At 47.4% G+C, this 18,185-nt stretch overlaps 2 protein-coding genes across 2 annotated transcripts in view; one reads left to right on the plus strand and one right to left on the minus strand.

Moving 5' to 3' along the window:
* Nucleotides 1-373: 373 nt before the first annotated feature.
* Nucleotides 374-13,120, plus strand: TOMM34 (translocase of outer mitochondrial membrane 34). The gene is made up of 7 exons (XM_014543694.1): nucleotides 374-401; nucleotides 541-640; nucleotides 1,912-2,064; nucleotides 5,864-6,024; nucleotides 9,053-9,197; nucleotides 11,822-11,948; nucleotides 12,199-13,120. Exons 1-7 carry the CDS (start codon nucleotides 374-376, stop codon nucleotides 12,301-12,303), a joined length of 819 nt encoding a protein of 272 aa, XP_014399180.1. The 3' UTR covers nucleotides 12,304-13,120.
* PABPC1L (poly(A) binding protein, cytoplasmic 1-like) overlaps nucleotides 10,087-18,185 on the minus strand; it is a 25,863-nt gene continuing 17,764 nt past the window's right edge. The window contains 6 exon segments of the mRNA XM_014543703.1: nucleotides 10,087-10,861; nucleotides 14,139-14,202; nucleotides 15,419-15,474; nucleotides 15,476-15,502; nucleotides 15,899-16,029; nucleotides 17,324-17,417. Of these exon segments, the coding sequence (XP_014399189.1) occupies nucleotides 14,172-14,202; nucleotides 15,419-15,474; nucleotides 15,476-15,502; nucleotides 15,899-16,029; nucleotides 17,324-17,417 (339 nt within the window). The 3' untranslated portion in view covers nucleotides 10,087-10,861; nucleotides 14,139-14,171.

Raw genomic sequence — 18,185 nt, forward strand, 5'->3', positions numbered from 1 at the left:
AGCAAAGTCCTGTCTGATTTGAGCAGGTAGAATTAGTCTGTCTTTTATCTTTTCCTTTTATTTTTCTTTGTATGATTGACATGTTTTCTTTTTTAGGTAGGGTGGGGGAACCATGGCTTTATTAAATTTATTGGGGTGGCATTGGTCAACATGAACATACAGGTTTCAGGTGTGGATTTCCATGTTGTAAGATCTGTATGTTTACATGTCTTTTGTAATAAAATTAACACACACACACACACACACACACACCAACCAGTATAGATTTCTCTGAGGCAGAAGCTAGCTATTTTATGTTCATTTTTTGCCCGGTACCAAGTTTAGTGCTGGCATGAGTGAATAAGATGCTTGGTGTTCTCGCTGCCAAGTGCTAATGGTGAACTTGCCAGCCTATCAGACCAGCAAGCCTGATCAGGTTACAGTCATTTCTGCTCCCTTTTACCAAAGCCCAGAGAGCTCAGTGTGTGAAATGCACTTTGTGTCCCTAGGCATCCATTTCCCAAATTGTTAATCTCATGTTTTCTGTTTCCACCTGGGCAGGTTCTTTGGACTATAAAGAAGAAAGTGTTCTCTACTCCAACCGAGCAGCATGCCACTTGAAGGATGGGAACTGCCGAGATTGCATCAAAGATTGCACTTCGTAAGCAGTCAAGGGAAACTTTGGGGTGCCCGAGGGGCTCAGAAGAGGAAGCTGGGTTTATCTGGCCTGTTTCTTCTTTGACTGATCCCGCCAGTTACATCTGTGATAGATACTAGGAAGTGTCACTGTCCCCAGGTCACTGAGAATATTTGATCTCTGTGGCCCCTGTCTTGTATCTTTGAAGTCTTGGCTCTGCTGCTCTAAAAGGAGTAGGGTGGGCACTTACAGGTGGGCCTTTGTGAGATTTGGGATCTGGAGTTGAGGTAAAGTTGTAGACTAGTTAGTGGCTTGCCCAGGTTTATTCTGGGATGGATATGTGTGAGAGAGGAAGGTAGAGAGAGATAGAGAGAGGTTAATAGATAGCTGGGAAAGAAGCAAGGAGAAAGGAGGAAATGGTATTCATCAATGACCAGGTGTAGAGGACATTAAACAATTTTTCATACTTATTTCTTCTTCAGGCAAGTCTGGTGTTGCCTCTTTCACCATCGCTAAACTAGGATGCATACCTTAATGTGTTCTTAGATCTGATATCCTGTGACATTGCCTTAGATCCATGCCCTGGTGATAGATGAGAGAGGTGAGCGTGCTCATGTAGCCTGTGCTAAGTTGATGAGTATCAGGTCCTGTGCTAAGTTTCCTTCTTGGAGCACTTATGGTCATTCTGTGGGTTAAATTTACCATCCTTCCCAGGCTAGAACTGGGCTGCAGAGAATTGAGGTGGTAAAGTGATTTGCCTGGGATCACATGGTTAATGGTAGAGGTAGAATTCAAACACCACTCCACCTGACTCCAAAGCCTCTGTGGTATTCCCATCAGGCCACCATTCTTTGGAAACACATAGAAGCATGAAAGGTACAAAGTACTTGTTCTTGTTCTTGATTTTGGGGGGATTGCAACTATGAAAATTGATGCACGTGCATACAACTTGCACAGTATTAGTGGCACTCTGCTCACTTTCCTTTCTCTACTTCAGTCTAAGTTGAAAAGTCCTCTTGTAAGGTTTGACATTTTTAGTAGTGTCTCTGTGCCAGAAATGACCCCCTATATTACAGAATACTGTAGCTGAGCCTTAGTGGCACGCTCACTTTCCTTTCTCTACTTCAGTCTAAGTTGAAAAGTCCCTCTTGTAAGGTTTGACATTTTTAGTAGTGTCTCTGTGCCAGAAATGACCCCCTATATTACAGAATACTGTAGCTGAGCCTGCCTGGGCGGGCTGTGGGGGGAGCCCTGGTGACTTAGCAGCCAGATGACATCTCTGCCTCCTGCTCTAGAGCACTGGCCTTGGTTCCCTTCAGCATGAAGCCCTTGCTGCGGCGAGCTTCGGCCTACGAGGCTCTGGAGAAGTATCCCCTGGCCTACGTGGACTACAAGACTGTGCTGCAGATTGATGACAGTGTGATGTCAGCCTTGGAAGGCGTCAACAGGTGAGCCTGGGTCACCTCGGGCATTCCCTCTGGAACTGCCTGCCCTCTGTCATTAGCTTGGAACTGTCACTTTGCTCATCTTACAGGATCCCTTTGGGATAGGCTTAGAAATTCCTAATGACCTTGTTGGGAAGTGTGGAAGGAGAATTTGCTATCATATTTGGTAGGTGTTAAGGAGTCAGGATTGATGAATTGGATTTTGTTTTGTTTGTTTTTGCCTAGGTGCTTCAATTCATTCACATAGTAGTAATTTGTTGAGCTCTGTTGAAGGTGTTGTGCCAGGTTCCGTAGGAAAAAGAGCTACAAACACCACTTGCTTCAGAGAGCTAACTAGAGTGGGGAAAGTAAGACCCAAGCACAGGCAGCTCAGGCACAAGGCTATAGGGATATTGCTTGTGGATATGGTTCAATATATTGTACTACGGCCCCTTCACAAGGCCCCTCAGCCATTGACATTTCATGGGCGTCCTCATTGGTGTGACTGATCACATTGCCCTTCTTTGCATGGGCTGCTAGAAAGCCAGGTACCACACTCATAGAAAACCCTTGTTAGGACTTCATGGTGTATATCTGTGTGTCATTTCTGGCTTGACTTGTTTTCTCTCTAACCTTTTCTTGTTTTATCATTCAACAAATTCTGCCAGACTTTGCACTAGGGCCTGGGCTGATGCCCAAGACATACCTCTTCCTGCCCTGTTAGAGCTCCTGGTCTCATGGAGAAAACCTATCAGTAATAGGCAGGCGCACCACAAGGGATGAGGCAGCACAGGTGCAGTAGGGGCAGAAATGAGGCACCTAGCCAGCCAGGGGGAGGCCAGAGTGGGTTTCCAGAGGAGGTGAGCTGAGGCAGAGATGAGTAGAGCTCTGGGGCCAAAGGCCAGCAAGGAGAAAGGGCAGCCTGTGCAAGAGTGAGCGAGCCCTAGCCGGTTTGGCTCAGTGGATAGAGCATCGGCCTGCAGACGGAAGGGTCCCAGGTTTGATTCCGGTCAAGGGCACATGCCTGGGTTGCGGGCTCCATCCCCAGTAGGGGGTGGGCGTGAGGCAGCCGATCAGTGATTCTCTCTCATTGATGTTTGTGAGGCAGCCGATCAGCGATTCTCTCCTCATTGATGTTTCTCTCTTTCCCTCTTCTTTCCTCTCTGAAATCAATAAAAATATATATTAAAAAAAAAAAAAGAGTGAGTGAGTCTGATGTCTTACAGAACCCGTGAGAAGTCCATTTCATATGGTGCTTCATGGATGGGTGATGAGGCCAGATCACAAAGAGCTTGGTGTTCAGGAGCTTGGACTTAACCCGAGCCCAGTGAGGCATCGTGAAAGGGCCTTAAGCAGGGGAGCAAAATGAGCAGATTTGAGAGAGAAGCTCACTGGCTGTCATGTGGAAGGGTTACATGGAAGAACAGACTGGGAAGGGGCATGCACTAATGCGGAAGAGACGGTGGGGACAGTGGATAGGGAGCAGTGGGACCATTCAGAGGACATTTAGGGAGGATTTCACCAAGTGTTGGTGGTTGGGGTGGTGAGAAGGGAAAAATAGAAGAGACGCTAGGGGGTTGACAAGTTGAGTTGGAGATGATTGTGGGACATGAGACTAGAGAGGTAAGGAAGGCAGTGGGTGGATTTGGAGCAAAGGAGGAAAATACAGACCACACATACAGGTTTGAGGGTTATCAGTTATCACCTCAAATCAGAGGTGAATTGAGGTTGTCAGGGAAAAGAACACAGCAAGTATGTAGGAAGAAGAGGTTGGAGCTTTGAGAAATTCTTGCATTTCAGGGACTTACAGAAGAATAGCAGCTGGAGCAGTAGGAGGAAACTTGAAGCATTAAGTGTCACAAGGGAAGGAGTATTTCCAGAGGATGAAGCTGTCACTCGTGTCAGGTGTTGCAGTGAGCTTAAGTAGACGAAGGGTTGAGGAATGAAGTCACTGGTGATTCTGGTAGAAGTGTTTCAAAGGGATCAGATGGCAGTGGGTTCAAGAAGTCTGGCTGTGAGGCGGCAGAGGAGTGTAGCTGCAATGGCAGAGGGCTGTCCAGGGGGGTCGTATTAAGTGAGGAAAGAGTTGAATGCTGGTAGTTGGAGTCAGCAGAAAGAAACATGAAGATACAGAAGAGGCAGATGCTGGCTGAGTGTGGCAGGAAGAAATGGGGTCCAGAGCTTAGGTGGAGGGAATGGCCTTGTCAGCTCTTCTGTTGTGACAAGAGAGACATAGGAAGGTTGGGTACCTGGGCAGGTATGTTTGTATTTGGAGGGGGAGGGTTAGGGAGCAGAGTGGAAGAGATGAGAGGATTAAAATAGCTGCTGAACATAAAAATAGTTTTGGGGGCTTAGTCAGAGTCCATGAATTTGCAGTGATATCATTGTATTGTTTTCATCCTAGTAGTACGGGAATGTGGTTGTAAAAGCAGAAAAGGCATACAGTTGGCTTTATTCACTCATTGAACACATACTTACTAAATCTTGATGGGTGCCAGGTAATGATGTGCTAGGTGCTGTAGTACAGTTGACAAATTGGACATGGTCACTGAGCAGCATTTTGAGCAAGTTAACTGGCCTAGAAGGTGGGTACGGGGACTGGGAAGTGGAAGAGATTGTTCCAGGAAGAGGACAGCCGTGTGCAGAAGCTTAAACATAAGGATCAAGAGGGAATGTGGCGCCCTAGTTGGTTTGGCTCAGTGGATAGAGCCTTGGCCTGTGGACTGAAGGGTCCCAGGTTCAATTCCCTTCAAGGGCACATGCCCAGGTCGATGCCCAGTAGGGGGCGTACAGGAGACAGCCAATCAATGATTCTCTCTCATCTGATGTTTCTCTCCCACTCCCTTCCTCTCTAAAATCAATAAAAAAATATTTTTTGTTTTTTTTTTAAAGAGGGAATGTGGCAACTGATAAAGAGGGAGAGGTGGGAGGGGACCAGATATCAGGCCCTAGGGCAGCGGTTCTCAACCTGTGGGTCGCGACCCCTTTGGCGGTCGAACGACCCTTTCACAGGGGTCGCCTAAGACCATCCTGCATATCAGATATTTACATTACGATTCATAACAGTAGCAACATTACAGTTATGAAGTAGCAACGAAAATAATTTTATGGTTGGGTCACAACATGAGGAACTGTATTTAAAGGGCCAGAAGGTTGAGAACCACTATTCTACAGAAAGCCACTGTTCACCTGACAGCAGCAGGCTTTATCCCACTCTGGGCCCTCGCAGCTGCCCTTGGGATTCATGCTGTCCTGTCTCCACCCACACCTTGATCAATCTTGCAGGCGATAACAGAAGTCGGTATTTTGTGGAAGAGCCACACTCAAGGGGCCAAAGAGCCGCATGTGGCTCACGAGCCGCAGTTTGCCGACCACTGCCCTAGGGAAATGAAAAAGACAGAAGGATTTTAAAATTTGAGAATGACATAAGATTTTCATTTTAAAAAATCTCTGAGCATAAATCCAAAATCAGGTGCTTGCATCACTTTATAATCCGTTAAAAATATAAAACATGCTCCTTCCCTACAGAATGTGTGGTGCTTTTGGGTTAAGGTATGTTTAAGTACCCTTACCAGGCAACAAAAGGTCACTACTTTGGTCTGACCAAACAAGGGCCACGCAGGGAGGGAACATCATGGTGGCTAAACTGAGACGACTTTTGTGGGTGGCACTCATGTTCCTCTCCTGCTGCATGTCAGGATATAAAGAGTTATCGAGGGAAGATGATAACTCTGACTCTCATACACCTCCTTTGGGTTTAGGAGAGGAGGAACATCTCCTAACCCAGCCGGAAACCTCCCTGTAATCCTGCCTTTGTTTCCAGAATGACCAGAGCTCTCATGGACTCACTTGGGCCGGAGTGGCGCCTGAAACTGCCCTCTATCCCCTTGGTGCCTGTTTCAGCTCAGAAGAGGTGGGATTCAGAATATCACAAAGAGACACCTAAAGGCAAATCCAAAGAAACCACAACTGCCAAGAGCAGAGGTAAGCTGTGACTTTCTGCTCAATTTTGCAATTTTCCTGTAGCCACTTTCTTTAGAGTAATCCTATAAAAATTGGCCTTGTTTAAGCTGAGTTATAAAAATAATATTAAAACAAAAAAGTATTAACCACTTAGAGGCTGTCTCAACTCTTCAAGGAGGGTTGTGAGAAAACCTCTCCCATTGCAGGGATTAGGTGATATAAGGCATGTTGAGCTCCTAGCCTGGCACATAGGTATACAGCGTTGGTTCCCTTCTCTCTTCTGGCAGCATTTGGGATGTATCATATTGGATGCTTTGGTTACAAGAACAGAAAACGTGCCATGGTAAAAATAACAGATTTTACTGGCTCATATAATTGAAAAATCCAGAGTTCAGGTTCAGGCAAGGTTCGCCCAGCAGCTCACTACATTATCGGGCTCTGATTCCATTTCTCTGTACTTCTCTCAACTTTCTTCTTTGGTGTAGTCAGGTTTGTCTTTGGATGGGCTTCCCTCTTCGCAATAAAATAGCTATGACAGTTCCTGGTCTCACATCCTTATACCACACCTCACCACCCAGAGGGAGAGAAAAACTTTTTTTCTGAGAGAGTTTCTTTCCCCCCAAATCTCTAACTCACATTTTCTCTGTTTATTCCAGCCTGTTTGGTACAGGCCATTCCCTGAACTAGTCACTGTGACTGAGGGCTGAGATTTTGTGGTGAGCTCAGCCCTAAGCCATCTGCCCCACCTCCACAGCTAGAGGGCTCTGCTTCCCCAGGAACATGAGCACTGTGTGAGTCTCTGGGGAGAAGAAATAAGAGGAGGGAGGTCAAAGGCAGGTAGCCCTGCACGGGAGAGTGTCCATCTCGACTGTAAATGAAGAGGCCTTTCTTTCTTCAGGCGGGGCTCACGGGCGCTCTGATAATGCTCCATGGGAATCATCCCAGCCCAGCAGCTGGGTGTTGAGGAGAAGCAGTGCAGAAGGGGTCAGGCTGGAGCCTTGCGTGGATGGTAGCAGTTGTCCCCTTCCAGGAGGAAACCTATGTGGCCATAGGCAGCATTTGGTCTGTTTTGTGGGAGCCTGTTAACTGTTCCCCACTCTTCCCTAGGATGAAAATGTGGGGTGCCAGTGAACTAGATGGCTTCAGTGCACCTACCATTTGTTTCATTCTTTCAGAGTCACTGAGCCATGTGTGTCCCAGGCCCTGTGCTAAGCAGCGTGACACAGGATGGGCAGCATTGGCCCTCAGAAGCTCTCAGTTTAATGAGACTGAGACAGCATTTTAAAATATAAGAGTAAGAACAAGTGCTTAAGAGTCTTTAGTATTCGGGGAGTTAAAAATCGGAATTGATGTGTGTTTGGAGGAGGGTCGGGAAAAGGCTCACAGAGGAGGTGGCAGTGGGAGGTGACAGGTTGAGCAAGGCCTTAAAGGGTGAGTTCTTCAGGTGGGAAAGGGAGAAGGGACAGGAATTCTTGGCAGAGACAGTGGAGAGTTAGAGAGGAATGCATGCGGTGGAACTGTGAACAGCGGGAGTAAGTAAGACTATAGCATGTAGTGTGTTGCAGAGCTGGGAGAAAGCTGAAGCTGTGTGTACATTGCAACCTACAGGCTCTACTTTTAGAGAAACTCAAGCACATATGCACAAGGAGACATGTTCAAGAATGTTCACAGCAGAATGTTTGTAATAGCGAAAAACAAAACTGGAAATAACACAGGTCTCCATAAATAGGAAAATGGAAAACCAATTGTATTGCAACAGTGAGAATGGGTAAACTACTATAGGTATATGCATCAGCACAGATCAATCTCAAGAATATAATTTTGGCCCTAACAGTTTGGCTCAGTGGATAGAGCGTCGGCCTGCGGACTGAAAGGTCCCAGGTTCGATTCCGGTCAAGGGCATATACCTTGGTTGCGGGCACATCCCCAGTAGGAGGTGTGTAGGAGGCAGCTGATCGATATTTCTCTCTCATCGATGTTTCTAACTCTCTATCCCTCTCCCTTCCTCTCTGTAAAAAAAAAATCAATGAAATATATTTTTTAAAAAAAGAATATAATTTTGAAAAGGGGAAAAAGAAAACAAGGTTATAGAAGAATACATACAATTATTTGTTCCTTTACAAAAATTCAAAAACAAACAACAAATAGTTTATAAATACTATTGTATATAGTAAACTACCAAAAACTAAAAAAGGGAAGGACGCACAGAAGTGGGGATAATGGTTTCCTCCAGGGGTGGATTGACTTGAGGAAGGGCCCATAGGGCTTCAAAGGTCCCCGTAAATGCTGTTTCTTAATTAAGGTGAGGGTATTGGTTTTACTCCCAAAACATTACCCTTTTCATATATATTATTTTATAAAGATAGTTTTTAAAAATTAAAAAAGCAGGTGATATAGTAGTTGGGGCTGGAACAATTAATTCAGGCCTGGAGGCCAGGCTGAGCAGCAGGGGTTTCACTTTCTCCTATTTCTCCTTGGAAGCTGGGGCAGATGTTAGGTGAGGCTCAGACCAAAACAATGAGGAATAGCACTCCTCTTCCTCTTTCTGAAAGCCTGGGAGCTACACCCTTTCTTTACCAGATGCTTGTCTAAATTTTTAATTATTATCCTGCTTTAAGTTCATAGGGGGTTCTGCACTTTCTCGTAGTCTCAGATTTCCTCCTGACAGTAGTCCTGTGTAGAGTAGGTGTTGCCCCCATTGTATTGCTGAGGAAATTTAGATCCGACAGAGATGGTAGGTCACACAAGATCTTCCAACTGCCAAGTGGCAGTGCCAAGGCTAAAACCCACAGTGCTTTTTATCATGTTATCAGGTGCATGTATAAGTATGTTTATATCAGGAGTCCTCAACCTTTTCTGAATGAAAACTGTTTAATTTCCCAGAAGCCATTGATGGGGGGAATCACTCTCAGGAAGGACGCTTTACAACAGCATAGGAAACCTCTGGGAGGGTTGTGGACGACTTAGAAGAGACGATGCCGAAGAGACCTCCCTGATCTCAGTCTGGCACCTGCTCCATGGTTTTTTCCTCTTCTGAATTTGTACCTAGTGCCTTCTGGGGATGTGGAGAGAGCCAGAGTTCTGAAGGAAGAAGGCAATGAGCTTGTAAAGAAGGGAAACCATAAGAAAGCTATTGAGAAGTACAGTGAAAGCCTCTCGTATAGTAACCTGGAGTCCACCACGTACAGCAACAGGTACCTTCCCCACAGCTGCTGGCCTGGGGGATTTCAGGACATTGGCTATTCCGTTCCATAATCTTCTCTTGGACTGTGGGGGGGCTCTTCTTCCCTAGCATTTAGTCAGTATGTCACAGCTCAGAAGATGCATTCACACTCACTCTCACCATGAGGCAGGCACTGTTAGTGGCATTCACTCTCTTGAAAGGATAGAAACTGAGCGATGCCAAAGGGGAACCTGGGCTTTGTTAACCTCCCTCCCCAGGATTTTCATTTACGATGTCTTGCTACACAGACACAACCTCAACGCTAGTCTTGTAGCCTTTCCACCTTCCCTGCTCCCACCCCATGGCTTCTCCAAAGCCCTCCTATTAGAAACTTTGGCCCTGAGAGCACAAGGCAGAACCCAGGATATGGAGTAATTATCTCCTGGCCTGGGAGTGAGAGACAGGTCCAGGCTAACCTGAGGGGTGAGACTCCCGGTGCTGAAGAAGACCCTGCAACTGTACCACATGTTACTCTTCAGTTCAAAGATCTTGGATCTACTATAGGCTCACCCTTCCTTATCCAAATCTGTGTTTCAGATTTAGTAAGGTAATGTGGTCCATATACTGAATCACGTACCATTTAGGGTCAGGGGCAGCTTGTGAAGTTAATTGTTAGCATTTCTGCAGTGAAACATAAGGAAATTCCACATTCACATGTGGTGGTATAAAGAAAGACTAGCCTTGCCCTAACTGGTTTGGCTCAGTGGATAGAGCATCGGCCTGAGGACCAAAGTGTCCCGGGTTCAATTCCAGTCAAGGGCATGTACCTTGGCTGCAGGCTCCTCCCCGGCCCAGGCCCTGGTCGGGGCTTGTGCAGGAATCAACTAATAGATGTGTTTCTCTGTCTTTCCCTCTTTCTTCCACTCTCTCTAAAAGATCAATGGAAAAAATATCCTCGGGTGAGGATTAACAAAGAAAGACTAGCCTCATGTAGGTTCAGGTCAGGATTTACTGCCTAATGAATTGAAAAGAGAACTTTCAAACTGAAAGCTTAAATTTTGGACCTGTGGTTTTTCTGGCTGATTGGAACAGGGGTGTCTCAGTCCACCAGGCTAACTTGAAAAAGAGGGCTGCAGCATCTCCTAGCTCCTCTTTCTCTGGCCTTGCTCACCTCATGTTGCTGGAGACCTCTAGCAACCCATTTTCATGCACATGTGTCTGTGTCACAGTTTTAATTACTGTTGCTTTGTAATATCTTGTAGGCTGGTCTTTTCCTCATCCTTCTCAATCCGAGCAGCCCTGGCTATTTTCCCAGATTTGTTCTTCTAGCTAAACCATAGGATCATTTTGACAAATTCCCAAGAGTATCTTGTGTTTTTGTTTGGGATTACATTTAATTTATCGACTTAACTTAGAGGACTGATAACTATACAAAATTGAATTTTCCATCCATTGTGACTGAAATTATACCACATCCTGGACATCATTTCAATGCCCCGCCTCATGCATATGCCCTGTGTGCATCACCTTGAGTTCTCTTTGGCTCACTTCAGTTCTCTTAGCACAGTTGATACCCAAGTGGATATCACCACTCAGGTACCTGGCCCCTACCGCTGGCCAACCCCTGCATGGACCTCCAGAGACTCATTTTCTCCTCACAACAATTCTTCAGCTTAGGTCGTGGTCCCATTTTATCTGAGAAAACAGGTTTGGAAAGATGAATTAACAAACACAAAGTTAAACAACTCATACGTGGTAGAGTTGTGACTGAAGCCAGGTCTTTGTAACTCCAAAGCTTGGGTTCCTTTTCACTCACTCATGTTATCTTCAAGACTGCTTTGTAATGGGAAAAAAAAAAATAGGTATACCCAACTAAGTGACTACTCTGTACCCATTCAAAACGATGAGGTGGAATGGATGGACTTCCATACTGAGCTCCAAGACATCCGTTTTCAGTGACTGTCTTTGGAGAAAAGGACTAGAATTGAGTGAGAAAGATAAACACACTTTCCCCCATAGGTGCAGAGTGGCTTGGATGGATGCACATGACTTTTCCCAACATTTTATTTTGAACATTTTCAAAATATCAGTTGAAAGATTTTTCATTGAACACCCATATTCCTGTCATCTAAATTAACATTTTGTTATATTTGCTTTATCACTATTTAGCCATCTACTGACCCATGTTATTTTTGATGCATTTCAAAGTTGCAGACACCTTTCTATCTCGCCCCTAACACATCAGCATACGTATCATTAATTAAAACCCAGTATTTTTGTTTTAAGGCAGGTAACTTTTTAGTCTGTCAGGGGGAAGGTTTCGGGAACCCTTTTCTTTGCTTAAAAGAGCACAGTATGGGAATGTGAGGTAGACAAAATGCTAGAGCTCAGTGAGGCCAGGGTCTGGAGGCCGGAGAACCCAGGCTGAGTCCCAGGTCTGCCCCTCAGTAGTGGTAGAACCTTGAGCAAGGCGCTTCACCGCTGAGCCAGCGTTTTCACCTGTGGAAAGGGGCTGGGTTGGTGTGAGGATTGAAGAACATGTAAAGCAAGCAGCACAGAGGAGGTGTTCAGTGAATCAAGGTCACTCCTCAAACTACCTCTGGTCTGGGTGGCCCCTAGAGGTGACTGACACCTTGAAACCGTCTTCCCTGTCAGAGCGCTCTGCTATTTGGCCCTGAAGCAGTACAAGGAAGCGGTGAAGGACTGCACAGAAGCCCTCAAGCTGGATGGGAAGAACGTGAAGGCATTTTACAGACGGGCTCAAGCCTATAAGGCACTCAAGGTAAGAAGTCCTCATCAGCTAAGCTACAGGCATCTGTGCCTGTGGTGGAACTTCCCGATTGTGGTCAAGGTGAGTTGGTATCTGCTACATCCCTTCTCATCCAGGGGTCCAGGCAGCTCCTGTCAGACCTGTGTGCTGGGGTTTGAAAAGCCTCTGTCTGAGCAGCTGTCTTACCCCCCCTCCCCCGCCCCGCTTGATCTCACCTCAGTCATGGCGCCATCCCCACACCCTTCCTTCTCTCTTTTATTAGGACTATAAATCCAGCTTTGCAGACATCAACAGTCTCCTGAAAATTGAGCCTAAGAATGTCCCTGCACAGAAGTTGCAGCAGGAAGTTAACCAGAAGTTAAACTAAAATCCCAAAAGGGCAGCAGGAAAACCTCCACTGGATGACTTCCTCTGTGTCTGCTTCTGGGACCCAGCATGCCCCCAAGTGAGCTCTGAAGCACCCTCCCTCTGCCCTACAAAGCAGTAGTAGCCTCCGACCCCTTAAGAGGCTTTGTTCAAATTAAGCTCAGTGTAGCAAAAACCAGACATTGTTTTGCTGGAAAGGTCCCCTGCTGTGCCGAAGCCCTGTTCTCCATCCCCCTGCCTGGACAGCTAGCGGACCACACAAACAGGTCCTCATCAGCAAACCACTGGGCCTGGCCCTGCCCCGAGCATGCTCCAGACTGAGGGCTGCCCTATGAGCGTCACCAGACCCACCTCACTGTGGCTCATGAGCAAACTCAGCTGGGGGTGTGGAAGGGGGGCCACAGGACTAGAAACACCTAAAGCAGCCTGTTGAGCTGGTTCTCCAGGGCTGCCAGCCTGCCCTGTCCTTGACATAGTCCTCTGTGTTCTGAGTTCCAGCCCTTTTTGGCCAGGCCCCACTTTGGTAGGGATGCAGAACCCTGACCCTTGGGTGGCTGTCTGGGGCTCTGTGCTTCTGCTTGCATGGAGGTGCCTAAGTTGTGTCAGGAGCCCAGAGGTGGCCACCCCTCCTAAATGTGGATGGGAAGAAAGGCCTCCTTGAAGTCAGTGTCCTTCTGTTCTAGGGACTTTTGACCCCAACAGTGGCCCTCCAGGCTTCTTATTTCTTTGTTATACGAAGTTAATTTGAACTGAACTGACTCGGTTTTGTTGAACTGTGTGTTTAAACGATTACATTAAACATTTTTCTTCTACAAAAATGTCTGTTGTACTTTCATTTATGCTTTTTCAGCTTTGTGCTGAAAATTTTGCAATAACAATAATAAAAGCTACCACTTTTCGATTAGCATTCAGCTAATCATTGAACAAATCATTCACTGAAATGTCTGCTTGGACCGGGCCCCATATTGCTTGGGAAACCATGAATGAGTAGGCACGGTCCCTGGTCTCAGAGGGCTGACAGTCTAGTGCAGCGGTTCTCAACCTGTGGTCACGACCCCTTTGGCGGTCGAACGACCCTTTCACAGGGGTCGCCCAAGACCATCCTGCATATCAGATATTTACATTACGATTCATAACAGTAGCAACATTACAGTTATGAAGTAGCAACGAAAATAATTTTATGGTTGGGTCACAACATGAGGAACTGTATTTAAAGGGCCAGAAGGTTGAGAACCACTGGTCTAGTGGGACAGTGAGAAATTAATCAGATGATCCCAGGAACAAGTGTAAAACTACGGCCAACTTACACATTTTAGAGAAGTCATTTCCCTGCCTGAAGGGAGATGGGACCTCAGGGAAAGGGATCCCTGGAGAAGTAAGTTTGAATTGAGATCTAAGGTGGGAGTTCAGCTGGTGAAGAGGGGAGGGTAAAGGTCCTCATTGGGAGCACAGAGACCAGACGGTGCCACTCCGGTTCACAAAGCACGGCCTGGATAGGAGGGTGGAGAGTGCTCCAGCAGCCAGCCAGAACTAGGCTGCCTCCCTTTCCTGGCCTGTGTCTTACTTAGTTCAATTGCCTTCCTCTTAATGGAGTAGCAGTTTGATGATTCCATAAAACAGAGCAGACAGAGGGTTTTCCTCATCCCTTCGCCTGTCACTCAGTGCTGAGCAGTGTTAGCACGCTGCTCCCAACCTCTGCGGGAGGCGTCTGCTGAGCAACCGGGCCTTCGAGCTGAAGCGGGTTTTAGAGTCCACCAACGCCATGGCCAGGGGACCATTTCAAAGTGGGGAGCTGTACCCTCTTACTGCCCCCTCTTAAGCAGGCATGCCTCTTACCTGATTTGAGGCAGGTTTAGTGGTGACATCCAGTCATGACTGACTGACTTTCTCTTCTTGAGGTCTAGAAGGCAAGTATCTGGATTTACTAATGAAAACATAGAAGCTGAGACCATTACAACCTCAAGAAGCTTTTCCCTCCCTACAGGGGAGGAAAATCGTGACCAGAGGAGGAAAATGGTGACCAGAAGGTAGCCTAAGGCATTTCCACAAGGGTTCTCTATGTTACACAATCCCTTGGTCCAGAGCCTAGAAGCAGTTGCTGCTTTCAGGGTGTTTCCCTGCACTGCAGGTATTCAAGCCAGGCATCCAGGTGTGGGCACCTGTAGCTTTAACTTCTCAGTGCTGCGTGATGACAACCAATTATCCATCCACTGCACATTGGTGGGTGGTAGCTGCTGCCCCATGCCCAGCAGTTCCGTGCTGCTGTCCACACCCTCTGTGTACTTCCGCACTCGTCCCGGTTTCTGTTCCTTGCAACCAAAGCCCCAGCCCAATCAAGCCTCCCCTTTGCTCTGCCCCACCTCCCTCACCCAAGAAGGCCTCCTGGGAGACAAACCAGTTTGCAGCACTTTTAATGCACAAAGCAATGGCAATGGGGCGGGGAGGGGGAGTAGTGGATTGGGGAAGGTGTAGCAGGGTATTTTGGGGATAAATGGTGATGGACAGAGACTTGGGGTGGTGAACAGATGATGTGCTGTAGAATTGTGCCCCTGAAACCTCTATAACTTTGTTAACCAGTGTCACCCCAATAAATTAAAAAAAAAAAAAGGTAATGGGCTGGCGGGGTGACCAGCCTTCGTTCCACATACAGAGCTCAGGTACAGATACAGCCCAACTAGGAAATAAGTTATGGTTCACAGGGCCTTAGAGCCAAGAGCAGGAACGCTGTTCTCTTGTCAGCCAAGGGAGTGAGGATTCCATTTTTCTGAGGACAAAAAGGTAAAATTAAATGTTTCTCAAGTATGGCAGACACCTGGACTTCGACTAAGAACGGGGGCTATACCAAGCCAGGCCTTCAGGCAGGCAGAATGGACCCAGGCAGTGCCAGGGGAAGCCAGGCCTATTATGAGTAAGGCGAGGCGGGGCAGCTAGCGCGAGAACACCTCCCCTTTGATAGTCCACACCCATTCCAGTCACACGGCTTGTCCTCTCCTTTGATCACAGCTTCCCCCTGAGACAGCAGTGTCACAATGTGGTTCTCAGGTCCCTGCCCAGTTCCTTAGTGCTTCTGGGCTCAGCTACGTCTGTCACCATTCCTCTCAACCCCACCCACCCACCTGGTTTCAGTTACATTCACTTTCATCTGCTCTTCCTCCATGGTCTGGTGAGCCTGTATGAAGCACTGCCAAAGCCTCTTCCACCTGTGGACAGTGGGAGGGACTTAGTGCAGCTGCCCTAGCAGGGTCCCAGGAGAGCCCTGACCTCCCCAGGTCCCTCCCTCCCCGGCATTTCTGCAGAGCCCTCATCTGACTACTGCTTGCCATCTCCCAGGACAGAAACCCACAGTCACCTTCTCAAGACAGATGTACACTGCTGGACAGCTGGGGAAATCGTGACCCAAAACACAGCTTCTTGTGCCAAAACCTTGCCTATGGAGCTGCAGAGAATCATCTATGATTCTAACCCACTCAGATTCCGCAGGTGTTAGCAAGAGGATAAACCTCATCTGTCCAAGCAGCAGCCTGCTGGCTCATCTAGCAGACACCTTAGCTCTCCTCCTGCCCTCAGGGCTCTCTGCCACCCAGGCCCCAGCCCACCTTGGCATTGAGGGACTCTGGAGACTCCAGCATGAACAGCAGTTCTGAGTTGTCGATCTCCAGCAGCATGCCTGTGATCTTGCCCGCCAGCTGGGTGTGGACATTGTAGATAAGGGGGTAGAGACGCTCACCTGAATGGAACAGCCTCTGATGGCTTATGAACACACACCTGGCTGATATCCCAGCATCCCAGGGGCGGTATTGTGGAATGGAGCAGTGAGGCATCTGGGTGGCTGTCCCCGAACTGCTCCTTCCAGACAGTCCTCTTACTTAACCTGGTGAGCAGCAGCCTCTTTCCCAAATGAAGTGGGCATAGCAAACCCACTTTGGAGGTCAGTCTGCAGCATCATATTCGATGCTAGATATAAAGTAGTTGCATGGGGTCTGATACAAAGGTGGTTGCACTTTAAAGACTACTCTTGTTCATTTTGCAGGAAATAGTTCCAAGTATACACACTAAGATTCTAGACAGGATATGATAATGTTGAACCTGACTTTTTTTTTGGGGGGGGGGGGCAAATACACCAGATAAATTCACCTTCCACCATCAGGTACTTCTAGTGACAGGGCCTAGTGGTGGTGGTCAGCCCATTTTGGCAATATGTGGAGGGTCTAGCCAGGCTGGGGTGCTGGGGTGCCTTGAGTGCAAATGGGAGAGATCTTCCCATGATGAAAGCGAAGATGTCTACAAGGAACTGCTAACAGAGCCTTCTGCCTCCATTAAACCCACTGAGACTTTTTCTTGGAGGTATAGGTAATAAAGTGGCAAAATGCCAAGTGAGCTGAGGAAACAATGGGGTGGTGGCAGTGGGGGCCTACAGAGAAGGGTTAGGAGATCTTGGTGGACTTGAAGAAAAGATCCTGCCAACCACTAGCAAGCTTGTTCATTCATTCAGCAGTTAGTGGCACCCTTGAGGAGGGCCTGTCACAGACACGGGATGAATTGCACAGGAAGTCAGGACCCAGTGGGGAAGACAGGGTCCAGTGGTCCATTTTCCCAATGCACATTTATTTACCACCTCCTGTAATGGGCGCCGCTGGGGAAGCTGATGAAATCTGGCGACAACTTCTTCCCAGTCAGGGGAGGCGTGAGGAACTGCAACACCCACCTTAGGGGCCATGTCCTAGCAGAAACCCAAAACCTGACCCCTGATCTCCCCACATCTGGGGTCTCTCCTAGCCTAAGTCAAAATCAAGTACAGCAAAGCTGAAGAAACCCCAGGAACATCTCACTTGACCAGTATTTTAAGATGAGAGAACGGGGCCTGGATTACAGACCCAACTCGGGCAAGGTCACCCAGCAGGTTGGTCAGCGACAAAGCTAGATGCTGTCCTCATGTCTGACCTCCACTCGGTGTTCCCCACCAGGCTAGCCAGACCCCAGCCCCCCTCCTCTGCTCCAGAGCAGGGGAACCAGCCACTCACCTATCATCTGCTTTTGCTTGTGCAGTGGTGCTGCGGCCAGCATGGACACGGTCAGGGGTTCCTGTCCGGGGATGCACACAGCAGGCTCCTGGACCTGCACATGGTGCCGGGGACACATCCCTTAACCACCACGGACGGGCAAGGCCTCAAAATATTTAACCCTGTCAGGTGAGCACAGGCCTCCAGGAAGGCTCTGGAAGAGGGGAGCAGGGGCAAGGCATGGACAATTGGGTGGGACAGAGTCCCCAACAAGGGCATGGTGGACTGGACGACAACGTTACACTCTGACGCAGATGTTTTCCACTGTGCTAGGAACCTCTAAAGGCCCCTAGTCCATGTTGCCAAACGAAGCCACACCTTACTAATCACTTTGTGCCAAACAAAAGAACTTTGGATCCAGTAGCTTTTATGGCCGTATTTCTACCATACTTCTGACCTTTCACATCTTGACCACATTAAAAGCATTTGCTCTTTAAAGACTACTCTTGTTCACTTTGCAAGAAACAGTTCAAAGCATACACAGTGAAATTCTAGATAGGAGAAGAAAATGCTGAGTTTGAGACTTTTTTGGGGGGTACAGGGAGATAAATATACAGCCTTTAAACTTATAATGACAGGAGATATTTTCAGTTCTGTTTTGATTAATCACATCCTTGCTGCTCAACACGTAAGTACTAGGGAAATCCAAATTAATTTTGGTAATAACCCAGGCAAAGCAAATCATAACTAATAAAACACGGTCCTGGCCCTTTCCCTCCTGTTAGTAAGGGTAATCACTATTTGATTGTACATTGTTAATAACGAAACTTTATAAGTCAAGAAAAGGTCCAGAGAGTGTCAATGTCTTAGCCAAGGTTCTAGC

The sequence above is a fragment of the Myotis brandtii genome, unplaced genomic scaffold, assembly GCF_000412655.1.
Source record: "Myotis brandtii unplaced genomic scaffold, ASM41265v1 scaffold333, whole genome shotgun sequence".
Taxonomy (NCBI): domain Eukaryota; kingdom Metazoa; phylum Chordata; class Mammalia; order Chiroptera; family Vespertilionidae; genus Myotis; species Myotis brandtii.